The sequence below is a fragment of the Sinocyclocheilus grahami genome, unplaced genomic scaffold (assembly GCF_001515645.1).
Source record: "Sinocyclocheilus grahami isolate Dianchi unplaced genomic scaffold, SAMN03320097.WGS_v1.1 scaffold313.1, whole genome shotgun sequence".
Classification (NCBI taxonomy): domain Eukaryota; kingdom Metazoa; phylum Chordata; class Actinopteri; order Cypriniformes; family Cyprinidae; genus Sinocyclocheilus; species Sinocyclocheilus grahami.
Genome location: NW_015505492.1, coordinates 708,770 through 723,725, shown reverse-complemented (window position 1 = coordinate 723,725; position 14,956 = coordinate 708,770). Strand labels below are relative to the sequence as shown.

At 34.8% G+C, this 14,956-nt stretch overlaps 1 protein-coding gene across 2 annotated transcripts in view; it reads right to left on the bottom strand.

Annotated features, from left to right (window-relative positions):
• Positions 1–14,956, bottom strand: part of khdrbs2 (KH domain containing, RNA binding, signal transduction associated 2) — a 36,791-nt gene that overhangs the window by 15,188 nt on the left and 6,647 nt on the right. For both annotated transcript variants that reach the window (XM_016294149.1, XM_016294150.1), the window contains exons 2-3: positions 11,395–11,522; positions 9,201–9,399 (exon numbers count right to left, since the gene is read on the bottom strand). In XM_016294149.1, coding sequence (XP_016149635.1) covers positions 9,201–9,399; positions 11,395–11,522 — 327 coding nt within the window. The remainder of the gene's footprint in view (positions 1–9,200; positions 9,400–11,394; positions 11,523–14,956) is intronic.

The window sequence follows — 14,956 nt, the reverse complement described above, 5'->3', positions numbered from 1 at the left end:
AACAACTTCATGTATCCCTACTACGTTGACTGCCCTGTTATATTCCCCTATTAATAGTTTACACTCTACCTATACAAAAAAATTTTATTGTAAAAACGTCACTACGAATCTGGAGACAGTTTAGGCTGTATTATGGATTACAAACATTTTCTATATCTGCCCCTATAGCATCAAACTTTGCTTTTCCACCATTAATGATGGACAGGACTTTTTCTCAGTGGGCAAAATATGGTTTATCAGTGTTTAAAGATTTATATATAGATGATGTTTTTGCATCCTTTCAACAGCTCTCAAATAAGTTTTTGCTGCCCAGAAACAATTTTTTTCCGATATTTGCATGTTTGCAGTTTTATCCATAATATGCATCCTCAGTTCCCTAGCCTCCCCTCTCCCTACTCCTATAGATTTAATACTCAAATCAATGTATATTGAGAAAGGGATTATTTAAATTTTTTATGACAAAATATGTTCTCTGCATAGAAGCTCACTGACATCCATAAAAACTCAATGGGAGGAAGACTTATTAGAAGACATCTCAGATGAACTGTGGGAAAGCATTTTATACAGGGTGCATTCCTCATCTGTGTGTGCCAAACACAGTTGGATCCAATGCAAAATACTTCATCGTACTCATTGGACTAAGGTCAAACTTTCTAAAATTTACTCTGATGTTGATCCTATTTGTGACCGTTGTCGTCAGGCTCCTGCAACCCTGGCACATATGTTTTGGTTCTGCCCAACTCTATATGGATATTGGTCGGAAATATTTGAGACAATGTCTCAAGTAGTTGGGACAGCAATTAAACCTGTGTCTAACAGCACGTTTGGTACACTTCCTTTGTCAGTTCGCTGTTCAGGGTACAAGGCAGATTTTGTGGCTTTTGTGTCCCTCTTGGCCAGAAGCCGGATTTTACTGCATCGGAAGTCATCTGCTCCACCTACTCACACCTTATGGATTAATGACGTTTTTAACTTCATCAAACTGGAAAGAATTAGATATTCACTGAGGGGTTCCTCCAAGAACTTTTATAAAATTTGGGGTTCTCTCCTTGGATATATGGAAACGTACACTCTCTGCATACTGGAAGATAGTTCATTTTTACATTCTTCTCTACTGTGTGACTGCTCCTGTTATAAGACTTTCAGTTTGTTGTTTAAACAATTGTTTTGGTTGGCACTAGGGATGCACCGATACCACTTTATCCAGTACTCGCCCGATACCGACACTTTTATTTTTGGCACTTATCGATACCGAGTACCGATACCGAATTATTGGGTATAGAAACCAAAAGAGTATGTATAATGTTAGTTGGTTAACTTCATTTATCAAATAGATACAGCCAAACCAAAATGTATTCAGACACCTTCAACTTTTCTCACATTATCACAGTTTATTCGCTATAGTTTAGAAAATGGTAATAAAATATGACAAGAACTCAGAGTTAAACTGTGTCAGAACAAATTCATCTTGATAATATTAGATAATTTTGATAGAAAGGTATGTAATAGATTACAATCAACCAAAATAATTCAGACAGCTGTTAGTATGACAGTATTTACACAACTATGAATACTTTGTCGGGCAACCCTTAGCCTCAATGACAGCCTGTAGTCTCCTGGGCATACTGTCATCCAGCTTCATGAAAACCTCAACATCAGTTTTTTTCCCAGACTCTGTCTGAATAATTTTTGGACCCAACTTTGTATCAATTTTACTGGTAGTCCACTGTATGAAGAATTTTTGGGTATGATTTGTCTCAGTTTACTTTATTTTGCTATCATCACTTACATAAATGAACTATAGTGTCCTGCACCCACTAGTAAAAAAATATCAAAAATTATATCTGGTCTCTGAATCATTTTTGGTTTCACTGTATATCCTTCGGTTATTTTCACACTTAATTATGCCCATTAAAATTTATTTTTCTTTCTTTCATTACTTTCACTGGTGAATAATAATTTGGTTGTGTCTGTGAGATACACCCCAACAATCAGACTTTTTGGTCTGTAAAAGATACACAGCATCATAAAATGAAAATTAATCTTCGTCCTGTGCTAAATACACAATTTCGTGGTGATGACACTATTTTGGATTGATTAAAACAACTCACTATTGGGTAAACTCCAAATAATGCACAAATGCAAACTCATAACATCAAGTATGCTGTTACCATTTTGTTGTTCAGACAGACTAACTGAAAGCGCTTCCCTTTTTTATTAGGCCTAATCTGTCAGAAAAACCTGGGTAAGCTATTTTGACCCTGTCTATTCCCTTTACATTAAAATTCTTCACAACAGTTAGGTTTTATGAGTATGAAGAAGGATTAGACTAAATTAAAGTTACGGATTATGCCAGGGATTAAGTTGTTCAGGTCCAGACCTAACACACAAGTTTCCTTCTATTAGTTTTTCCTCATGCTAATAGGGTCAGGGTTCTGTCCTCTCACACTAATTGACCGGTTTGTTAACATGTCCTCTTGATAGAGTGCTATGCATATCTTAAGCAGCAGCGTATAGAAGAAGCAGCATGTTTTACTATTAATGGCATATTTCAGAACATGTCAATCAATCTAATACCAACAGCACTCTAAGGAAATACATTTTGGTAGAACAGTGAGAGGTATTGAGTGACTGACCTACCTGTTTAATAGGGTCATTTCATCAAGAACAGAAGGAGTAGCTTTCATTTTAACATTTGCGAAGATGAAGATGTGTGCGTTTTGTCTGCTATGACATTAAATGAACGAACAGAACAGTTCAACTAAAAATGAAAATTGTCATCATTTACTCACCCCTAATGTCATTTGTTACCTGTATGACTAAGATCTTTTCAGTGAATTGTTTGATTCAGAAAGATTTAAAAGAGAAAATTTAGGTTTGAAAAGATATGAGTGAACTACAGACTGTAGTGAGGTTAGAATCTATAATCAATAATGACTTTTATCAATATAGCATTTGTTATGAAGAAACAATCGCCTGCACTTTTAGAACCAATAGCTACAACATGCCACAGTTATAAATATGTATAGGGAAAAAGCGATTCTCAACAGATCATCTAATATAAATTCTACAATCAGTTAGACTAAATTTTACACAATAAATAAACTTACAATAAAACGTGATAAATTCTAGTAAAAGTGGTCATTAGTAGTTAAAAAATATTTCAATATATGATAGTGCTGGTTTCTCCTCTTTTCATCAGTCTTTTTAGTTTATTTGCCTTTTTAGATACTGTTCGACTTTCTCCATAGCATTTTAAAGTTTCTATAAATAATTCAATTAGATCACATATTTGACCATCAGACCATCATTACAGTACAAATCATTGAATGCACTGTACAGCATCGTTTTCCTGTAAGAAATACTCTACTCTGACTAACGTCTATTCCTATACGTCAAAAAGTTAGAAGCAAGACATTCTACAATAGGAACACATGAAAACCCATTCAAACATCTATATGAAACTATTTAGTACTTTATAGTATGCAGAGGTCTTGCACATCCATGCAAACACTATGTGGCCAGGATATTACTAGTATAATAACAAAGTGTTATTTAAGAAGTCCTTGTGTCTGGCCTTTTTGACTTTAACATGCACTTACAAGGCACTGCGCATAATTCGAGCAAGCTCTAGTTAATGGTGCTCGATCGTTACATTTCAACACTCGTTTGAAAGAGCAATTAACTCTGGTCCTATTGTGCAAGCTAACAGGAAATAAATCAAGTGGTAGAGAGCACTGCAAGAGTAATTAATACAGCAGACAGCCAAAGGTCTTCAATACTCAGCTTCATTATCAATTGACAACCACCAACACCTCTTGACAGTGACTGATCTCTGTGTGGGACAACAACTGAATATGATTCCTCACTGGAGAGCAGCAAAGGGAAATGAATGGTTGGAAATGCTTTTTGTCTGTGATTCCGTCTGCTTACTGAAGTATCTTTGTCTACCACTTGTTTCTCAACCAATTTTTCAGGGCTAATATTTTCAGTTTGAAGTATGAGCAAACATGGGCTTAAGGCCAGACAGGATGGAGCAGTCTGAAATATACTGACATCCAACAGGCCATGTATCTATTTAATAGTCCGTTCTGATTTTTGCAAACGCTGAAAGGACACGTAATTCTTCCAAACATAATCAAAATGGGATTTCATTGCACATCAATTTTATATTAAAGGGAAACTATTTCATATCATGGTGATTAGTGACTAATAGGTTTAAATGAATTAAATATTACATTCAGTTAACCACAGTTTATTGGAAAAAGGATAATTAACTTTTTTTTTGGCATCTCTGTTTGTATTTGCATCAGCAATTCACTAGTCAAAACCAATTGGCCAACATTTAGGAAATAAATAACAATATTTATGTAGCACTGTATATTAAATATATTAGAATCATGAGTTTAAGTGGACTTTAGTCATCCTGGTATGGGAAATTATTTGTAAAATAACTATTATTTTTCTTTTTTAATAAATCTGCAAAAATGTCAACAATTCTGTGTTTTTCTGTCAATATGGGGTGCTGTGTGTACATTAATGAGGGAAAAAAAATTTACTTAAATGATTTTAGCAAATGGCTGCAATATAACAAAGAGTGAAAAATTTAAGGGGGTCTGAATACTTTCCGTACCCACTGTATGTTACATTTAACTGCATGGAATTGTTGTGATTTGTTGAGGATCTGATTAAATAGATTATTTTTCTAAAACCAGTGCTCTCTGAGTTTCTCCATACATTTCCATGCAAATATGTCAATTACCATGTGTTGCTCCATGTGTAGAGAAATCTTCACATATTCAGGACAGATTTACACAGTCTTTGCTTTAGGCAAACAATATCTCAAATAATTTGATCAAGCAAATTATTGTCTATGGCCAGGATATTTCTATGATTTTTCTCCACAGAATTAAAAGTTCTTACCACTTACAAACTGGAAATACAGATAATTGATATGTCTAGTCATATATGATAACCTCTCACTGGAAATCATTAAGGCACCTTCCACCAACCCAAGAACAACCACATGAGTAATTATAGAGCTAAAATAACAGTTTAGAAAGCACTGGCTTTGCCTGAAAGCACAGTCGTTTGCCAGTACTAAGAAAGTGGCAGCAGAAATGTGATAAACTAGGACTGTTTATTGCCAAAGATCTCACTGTAGAAATATAGGAGCACATATTACTTGTTACATAAACTTTTACAATCACCCAAATAAAAGAACTAATTCAGTAAGCTGATGACAGACAAGTAGGCTATTACTTTTAACCTTCAGAAGCAGCAATTCCTGGAACGGAGCAATCTACTGCGCATTTGCAAATCATGTTGCAATAAATTTTAATAGGCGTTATTACATGCACGACAAGGAGTTGTGATAGCTGTAGCCAGTGTTCCCTGATTCAGTAATCACTGACCAGTAAATATGCTGTAGCTCATAGAAATCATAAAGGTTGATATTTGCATGTACTGTACACAACAATTTAACCGGTCATGACATGCAGCTCATCCCTCCTTGATATTTTCACAGCAAAAGCACAAATGCTACTTTTCCCAGTTTTTTAACTGCCTTCTCATGTGCAGAGCTGAAATAATATACTGAGCCTCTAGGCACTCCACATGCATCTCTTCAAGCAGGAAATTATTAAACTTCTTCTCGAGGTGTATGTCGTACATCTGTTTTATTAAACGAGGGAGTTCTGCATGAAGAATTCCATTTCAATAATTAGTTCACCTCAGAAATGTCAAGTCAGCGGTGTAAGCGAGCCCATTGTTAAAAAACAATTACAGCCGTGGTGAGAACCTTGCTTTGAAATAGTGCGAATGAAGCCTTTTCGCAACATTCTATTCTGCACATTGAATTGGCTTTTGCCATGTGAAGTGGTGTGTGATTGTGTGTGTAAGAGGTTTACTGCGATACTATCCGAGACACTCAAGGGCTTCTTTCACAGCGATTGACCCTTTTCATTTATTTATCCACAGTGACCTGGTTGTGACCTTAGAAGGCATTCTGTATGCTTTTTAACTGGGTTTTCAAACAGTTAGCACATTAAAACTGTATATTATGCAGGAAAAAAAGAAAACTGTGAGGCGGTTAAAGGGTTAGTTTACCCCAAAATGAAAAATCTGTCATCAGTTTCTCACCCTCACATCATTCAAAACCTGCAAAGACGTTAGTTCATCTTCAAAACACAAATAAACATATTTTGAATTCACATATAAACATTGATAAATGCACATATCGTACAGTACATACAGTATATGATGAATGTAAAATCAAACATGCTTGATTAATGCTGTTTAAAGCGTTTGGTTGGACTGGACTTTCAATGGTAGGATGTAGGCTACTGTAAATCTCTCAGGTTGCATTAAAAATATTTTAGTTTGTGATTCAAAAATGAACAAAAGTCTTGTGAGTTTTCTAAAGGACAAGAGGGTCAATTGTCAACAACAACAAAAATTCTCCAGTGTGTTATTGCTGCACCACTAGAGTTACCGAACAGAAATGGAAAAATAATTATTGTTCTCAAACACCTTTCCCCTGTCATGCAGGAAAAAAAGAAAACTGTGAGGCGGTTAAAGGGTTAGTTTACCCCAAAATGAAAAATCTGTCATCAGTTTCTCACCCTCACATCATTCAAAACCTGCAAAGACGTTAGTTCATCTTCAAAACACAAATAAACATATTTTGAATTCACATATAAACATTGATAAATGCACATATCGTACAGTACATACAGTATATGATGAATGTAAAATCAAACATGCTTGATTAATGCTGTTTAAAGCGTTTGGTTGGACTGGACTTTCAATGGTAGGATGTAGGCTACTGTAAATCTCTCAGGTTCCATTAAAAATATTTTAGTTTGTGATTCAAAAATGAACAAAAGTCTTGTGAGTTTTCTAAAGGACAAGAGGGTAAATTGTCAACAACAAAAAAAATTCTCCAGTGTGTTATTGCTGCACCACTAGAGTTACCGAACAGAAATGGAAAAATAATTATTGTTCTCAAACACCTTTCCCCTGTTTGCCATTGGTCAAAACAAACAGATAGCACCGCCACAAACTAACACAATTGGCTGAGACCCTGTTGCTATGCTGGGCTGGTCAGGATAATCAAACAAACAAAACAATGTTTTGATAACACCACAGAGCCTCAGTGTTTACACTTTTCAGCATACTCAACCTACAAATGACTTACAAGCACTCCGCATATTAAGCTGGGATAAGAAAAAGTATTTTAACATCAAACAACATACAAACAATGGCCAACAGATAAGAAAAGCTGGAAAATTACAAATCATCAAGCAGCTTTGAACATTTTATTTAGAAATGTTACAGCCGTCTAGTTTTCTACTAAGCCACATTCAGAGATCTGTTTATTTTGTGGGAGGAAAAGGGGCGTCAGCTCATAGTGGAGTGTCTGACTGGTTTGTAGAAGAGTGAAGAGCCCTCTGAGAAAGCACTTGTGATCTTTGAGTAAAGCTGTTGTGCTGAGAGGGAGAGGAGGAGGCAGTCTGGCACGGCTCGGCTGATATACATAAGAGCTGTGATTAACTGGATTCAAATCCTCACCCACAAAAAGAGCAGAACGCTGCCACACAACAGTGGATATTCATGTGTCTTCATTTTATACATCTTAAACTTGGATGACAGTTTAAGTTTGTGTAAAAGCAGACAGCAAATTAATAACAGAAAAAAAGACTATTTCTATTGAACACATATATACACATATCTCTGTGGCTTAGTAGAAAAACTAGACTGCTGTAACATTTCAAAATAATATGTTCAAAGCTGCTTGTTGACTATACAGTACCTGTCATTTTTTAATGACAAGTGGAAGGACATATTATTTTTAAGGGTTTGGATAAAATATCCAAGGCAAAAAAAAAATCTAATTAATATCTTATTATTATTAATAAATGTTATATTTACATATGTAATATCTACACGTATCAAAAATTGCACTTCATATTCAAAACAGGTTAGCTTTGTGTAGCTATAAGAATTCATTATGGCACTTCAGTAAAAGTTTTAATTTGACTATAGTATTTCATTATTTATACACTTTCACATGATTGTTTGATATTACTGTAATATAACTCTTCTGCTGTTATGTTAATCATACAAATGTAATATGATTCAGAAAGATATTGAATCTTTGAAATGATTCTTACCAAAGAAATGTGAATAAGTAATACAAGATTAAATTTTCAGATTCAGATAACTCTCTCTATGTGTAATATACAGTATAAAATATAGAAACAAGATACACTTGTACATAGTCATATACACTTTTATATGCACTTATATATATTTCCACAAATATGCATGCACATTCTGGAATTCTCAAAGTCTAGGTAAAAATCCAGAGGTTGAGGATTGGCAAGGTTAGATTTTGAAAGATATACAATATGTTCCTAGTGAACTGCTCATTTCTTAGTCCTCTTTCCTCCACCTGCCTACCCCAGACCCAATTACTCACAGAAATATGTCCACGTTTTCCATGTCTCCCATAATACAGAGGCTCTCCAGCAGAACTCAATTCACGTTGGTAATGAGTCTGTACTCTAACATTTCCCCATGCAGACAGACCAATCTGCCAAAGCGCTGCACATATAGGGCTTTTGCATTAGGCAAAAGCTCAGAGGGAATCGAATCCATGAGATATTGCTTTTTTCATTAGGTTGGAGTTTGACGTTCACTTGGCTGAGAATTCGCAAAAATAACCTTGTGCACACCTGGGTACAAAAAGTCTGCAATGTGTAGGTGTTGTCCTACAAATCAGCAAAAGCTTCCATTATTGTTTAATAATCATCATCATCATCATCATCATCACCATCATCAATAATTATAATACTGGTAATGGTAGTCAGATACTGATAGTGATAGTCAAGCTCATCGTCTCACAGACAACAGTCAATCAAGTGAGCAGATGCTTTTCTTTTTGCACCACATGGCTTTTCTTTACAGTATTCAGCATGTAGACTAACATCTTATGGCATTCAATCTGTCAGAATGGATTCTGTCTTCACTGACTCATTCAACGTTTGGTAAATAGAAAGGCCATTCCTTGTACAAGAATCCTTAAGGATCAACTCAAAGCGTTTCTACCTCAGTAGTTCTTCAAACAAAACTAAAACACGTACCTTACACACTTCAAAACAATTAATTGTCATTAAAAACACTTAATCTTGACTTACGTAGTCATCATATGATTTGTGCGTGGCCTGCAGTAGTGGGACTCTGTAACCAGGGGTCCCTGTAGTTCCTCTGGCCCGGGGTGCAGACACTCCCCTGGCTAGTGTGGGTGTTGGGGCGGAGGTGCGTGTTCCCACAGTTCCTCTGGGTGCTGCTGCTCCTCGTCCAGGTGGAGGGGGTGGAGCTGCCCCCCCTCGACCTCTAAAGACATGAAGTAAGAGAAAATATATGATATACTGTAATATATAATAGAAATATATTATTTTTTTCTTATTTTATTTTGTTTTATGAAAATATACATATTATATTTTATATTATAATATTTTATATATTTATTCAGATTTTTGGCGCAGTATATTTGTTGTTATTTTTTTTAATTGCTTATTTTATTATATTTGTATGCATTTCATATTAAAATAAAATACAAAAATACTGATAAACCAACTCTCCAATAATGACAATAATTTAAATTTATTTGAACTAATAATAAAAAAAAAACTCAAAATAGTTTGTGTCTGTGTAGATTTAGCTTAATGTATGAGAATTTTGATTCATATGAATACTGTAAGTCATTTACATTGTACAGTATTTATTTTCTTAGGCGCTTCAATAAAAGTGTTAATTTGATAGTATATCAGCACCAAACCTTTCCATAATTGTTTGATATTGCTGTGATATATCTCTTCTGCAGAACCACACATTTCTGTATAGACACAAACCAAAGGCTTGATGCAGTGGCAGCTCTATTCAAAATTAGTGCAGCACAACTCCAATGTTTACAGATAAAAAAAAATTAGCATTTTGTGTGAAGTCATTTGCTGCAGTGCTATAATAGTGGGTTGCTGTTAGCTGGTGTTTTAATCACCGACAGCCTATTAAAGCCCTGTGAACCATAATGCCAGTGATTCAATAAGGTGAGACAGCAGAGTTTTCAAAGATATTGCAATATTCACTGCCTCAGCTCTTTTCTTTCATTGCTCTGCTCTGGTTACACACTGTAAGAGTGGCAGTGAAGAATGGCATCAAAAATCAGTCTGTAGAACACATTGTTTCATTCAGTGCGATGAGAGACAGCTTTATTTCGCTCCCTTGTGCTGCCATTGTGGAATCGAGGGGTGAAGTTGTCCATTTCTGGAGTAATTTTCAACCTGATTACTGTTGCAGCATGGCAGATGGAGCTGGCAGCACTGGTGAAAGGCAGATGTTTCGGTCTGTCCAATTCTACATTTTGTCCATCCAAATCTAAAGATCCTACAGAGACTAATGGCCTCATCAGTGTTGTTGTTTTTGCCATGCTGATTTGTGGTAATGACTTCTCAGGGCACATCAAGGGCAAGAGGCGCTTTATAGGTTTATCCGTCAGGAACGGTAAACAGAAAGATCATATTTTGAATCTATTATTACCACCTGAGGTAATGCAAGCTGTCGTTGTTTTGGGAGAATCCTAGAGGGATCTTCAGAGGCTCAAGCAAGCCAGAACAATTGCAGTGTGAAATGTATGAAATAAACATTAAAGATGGTTTAAATAATGTATGACGGTATATATAAGTTATGCTTTTGATGAGAACAATTAAAGCTTCACCTGCTAACCTGATTAATAACACTGAGCCTCAGGGCACTTTCGTGATTCAACAGCGCGCAGATGTTTGGGAGTGAAAATTGGGCCTCTGTTAGAGTTGTTAACAGTTAGAGTTAAAGCAGTTAGAGTAAACTTGGATGACTTCCGTTTCATCAGAAATGCAGAATAAGATTTTGTTAACGTTATATGATATTTATTCTTTCAGATCTGATTTGTACTTAATTTATTAACAAGCACAATTATATCACTATGTTAGTTAAAGGAATAGTTCACCCAAAACTTATTTCTCATTTACTCATATCATTCCAAACTTGCATGCTGATATTTTTGCTGGTATTTTTTGGGGTTATTAGCATATAACATAACATGTCCACCCTTGTTTATTTTACATTTTTTAATTTTTGTACTTTCCTAACTAGTATCAGCTTCATTAGCTTAAAACTTCTTCCCTGTTAAGTTACCTGAGCCTGAGCTTTTCTGAAAGGCAGACATTTTCTCCTTCTGATAAGACTAAAAATATTCCTCAAAGGGTGAATAAATGATGGCATACTTGGATGAGCTATTCCTTTAAGGTTTCTGTGATTGTTCAGAGGGGTGGTGAGGTGAAGCTACTGTACCGAGTGGAGGCTGTGGAGGTCAGACGTAAGCCTCGTCCTCGTGCGGTTCTTCCTCGGCTTGGGTCATCTGAGCCATTTAAGTAGGAGAGCTCACGAAGTTGCTCCTGCCTGATCTCATCATTGTAATCCTGTGGAAAGAAAAAACAGCAAACCTGACATAAAAATACATTTCTATACAAATGTGAATGTGTTGTATGTGCATCTCATCTGACATGCTTTTACAAAAAGATCTGATCCAGTTGGATGGACATCTTGCAGAAGCCAGCGTCAAAGCAACTGAGTTTTAAATGCTTTGCCAGACCACCAGAACGTTGGCAGGGAATGTTAAATATACTGCCAGAAAGTTTTGCTGACTTCAAACAAAAAACAAGGATAAAAAAAGAAATCTGTTTTAGCTTGTTTTTCAGATGTGGAGGACAAGAAACATTTTTGCATACATACTGACAAAAAGGCACCAAATGACACGCACTCCAAAATATGGTGCAGAATGAGGGAACGTGATGCACACATATCTTTCATTTAGAGTAAGAGAAATGATAGAGGCAGGAGAAAAATAGAGCGCTGGCTTATTAACTTTGTTTGACATCAGCTATCAGTGCATTGTTGTGAAAGAATAATTCCACTTTCTGCATTTATAAAGTCCTTCTCTCATTTGATTGAACATGACAGGGTCCTGAATCACAAGGACGATTACAGAGTGGATTGCGCTTATTTTATTATCATGTCACTGCCACAGGCAGATAAACTGAGCCTCATTTCCACCAGCCACTTATTCCCTTCCTGTTTGGCACAACAGATGGGTACAGGCAAATATCAGACATGGCAGCTAGAAGAGAGTGGCCTTTCCACAGAGATATGCTCAACAATCAATAAAGATTGCATTGCTGAGATTTAGAGCTGCCTTTGTGTCCAATAAATGGGCTCGGGCTTGTCCTTTGTTAAATAAAATGTAAATATACCAAATACAGTGTTTAACTGGCAAAGCTATATAATATATATGACAAAATGTTTTTTTTTTTTGGAATGAAGTCTCTTATACTTGTCAAGGGTGCTTTTATTTTATCAAAGAATGCTGTAATATTCTAAAATACTATTATAATTTAAAATAAAACAATATATTTTGAAATGTCATTTATTCCTGTAATGGCAAAGTTGAATTTTCAGCAGGGATTATTGCAGTCTTAAGTGTCACATGATCCTTCAGAAATTTGGTGCTTATTATTATTAATGTTAAAAACAGGTTTGCTGCTTAATATTTTTGTGGAAACCATGATACTAGCCTAAACAATCTGACTGCATTCCTAGCCTTGAGAAATGAGGGTAACACACGGACAGACAGAAATGTATTTTATACTGATCAGATGTAATGAGCATTCTGATGGACTCATTATGTAGAGTGTCTTGAGGTAAAGCTAATTATGTTCTGAATCAGATTTAATAACAGCGATAATGCATTGATTCAGGATATAAACAGGGAGTCTTAAAAAACACCAGGCCAAATTGTGTCCAGCAAGCCAGTCAGTCTAAAAAATAAATAAATGAAAACAAAAAATTTTTCTTTTGCTTTTCAGTCTCCGTATGAGTCTGTGCATCCACTCTGTATTAATGGTATGTATTAGACTTACTCCTGCAAAATCGAGCCAGTTTCCTTCTTAATGAGATGCATGTGTAAAAAACAATCCCGTAAAAAAACGGTAAAATTCTGGCAGTTGGGGTGCCGGAAAAATACCGTAAAATAACAGGCACATTAAATAACAGTAATTTTCCGTAATTCAAAAATACAGTTTTTTGCTGTATACAGTACTGCCGGCCGCTGAGGAGAGCCCACTGATAACTACTAAAGATGCTGCGTTTTGCATGAATCACTCTTTTCCTTTGGCAGTGTGTGAGATTCTTTAATCGTATTCACATAGGCTTTCTGTAGGCTTTATCAACAAAGGTTTAGGCCTATCAGTAGTCCAGGTTGCAAAGGCGTTTTGTTTGTTTATTTTTTTAAAGACATATTCATTGTATGTTAACCAACCTAATCTGGAATTACAAAATTCATTCAATGGAACGTCACAATTCATAGTGCAATTTAATCCAGAGCTAGAGATATTCTGCATGCATCTTTATTTTATTGACAATGATACATACATAAATCATTGTCTCTATGCTCTATTGTTTTAAAAAGACATTACTTTTATTCAGGAAGGATGCATTCAACTGAATAAATATGATAGTAAAGACATTTTATAATGTTACAAAAGATTTATATTTCAGATAAATGCTGTTCTTTTAAACGTCACATCAAAGAATCCTGAAAAACAGTATCATGGCTTCCACAAAAATATTAAGCAGGACAGCTGTTTCAAATTGAAAATAAGATTTTTTTTCTTGAGCAGCAAATCAGCATATTGAAATTATTTCTGAAGGATCATGACTGAAGACTGAAGTAATGATGCTGAAAATTCAGCTTTGCCACCCTAGTAAAAAGTAATATATTTAAAATTAATTTATTTCATACTAAGTATAGTTAAAATCTATTAACATATTTACTGACAGATAACTCAAAACTTGCTGATATAAAAAAATTATAATTATGCTTTATTTGGCGTACTACTTGTGCACAATGCACAATTCTTAATATGAAGTCTAAAATGTGTTTTAATGTCAGTTTTGATGAAGATTGTATGATCTTTGAGTTATATTGCCCTTGTGAAAAAAAAGTACACTTTAATATCACTAATCAAGCATGTAAATAGGCATATACTTAAAGTGTACTAAGTATACTTGAAGTTGTTCCAATTTAGCATAGAAAAGTACACTAAATACACTTAAAGTTATACTTTAGTATAATTTAATTACAACTAAAATACACTTAGTACAAAAAATAGTTGTTCCAAAATAGCACACTTCAAGGTAACTAATCATTAACACACTTGAAGTATACTGACAATTAGTCTGGCTGCAAGTATACTTAGTATACTTTTTTTTCACTAGGGTGGTCTTTAAATGTAAAATGTTCCTGAAGTGTACTTGCAATAGTTCCACTTTAGCACAATAAAATATAATAAGTATTAGGGCTGGGTTTTGACACAAATTTCACGATTCGTTTCGATTCTCATTCACAAGCTTGCGATTCGATTCGATTCTCATTCACAAGCTTGCGATTCGATTCGATTCTCATTCACAAGCTTGCGATTCGATTCGATTCTCATTCACAAGCTTGCGATTCGATTCGATTACCAATTTGATTAGATTCGATTCAATATCAATTATTTTGGATACATATCAGGTACAGTGTAGCTACATGCCAAATTTCTCAAGGAAAAAAAATCTCTCAACTAAAATATGCATGAGAGTAAGTTGGTACTACATTATAATGTTGAAGGTTAAAATTTATCATTTTAAATAAATTTTTATAAAAAAAAAAAAAAAAAAAAATTAAGGTTAAAATTTACTGATTTGTGCTGTACAACTGCTTAAATTGCATAACGGTAAAATATATATATATATATATATATATATATATATATATATATATAAAGAGTGTTATATGGTGCATATATATAGAAAAATG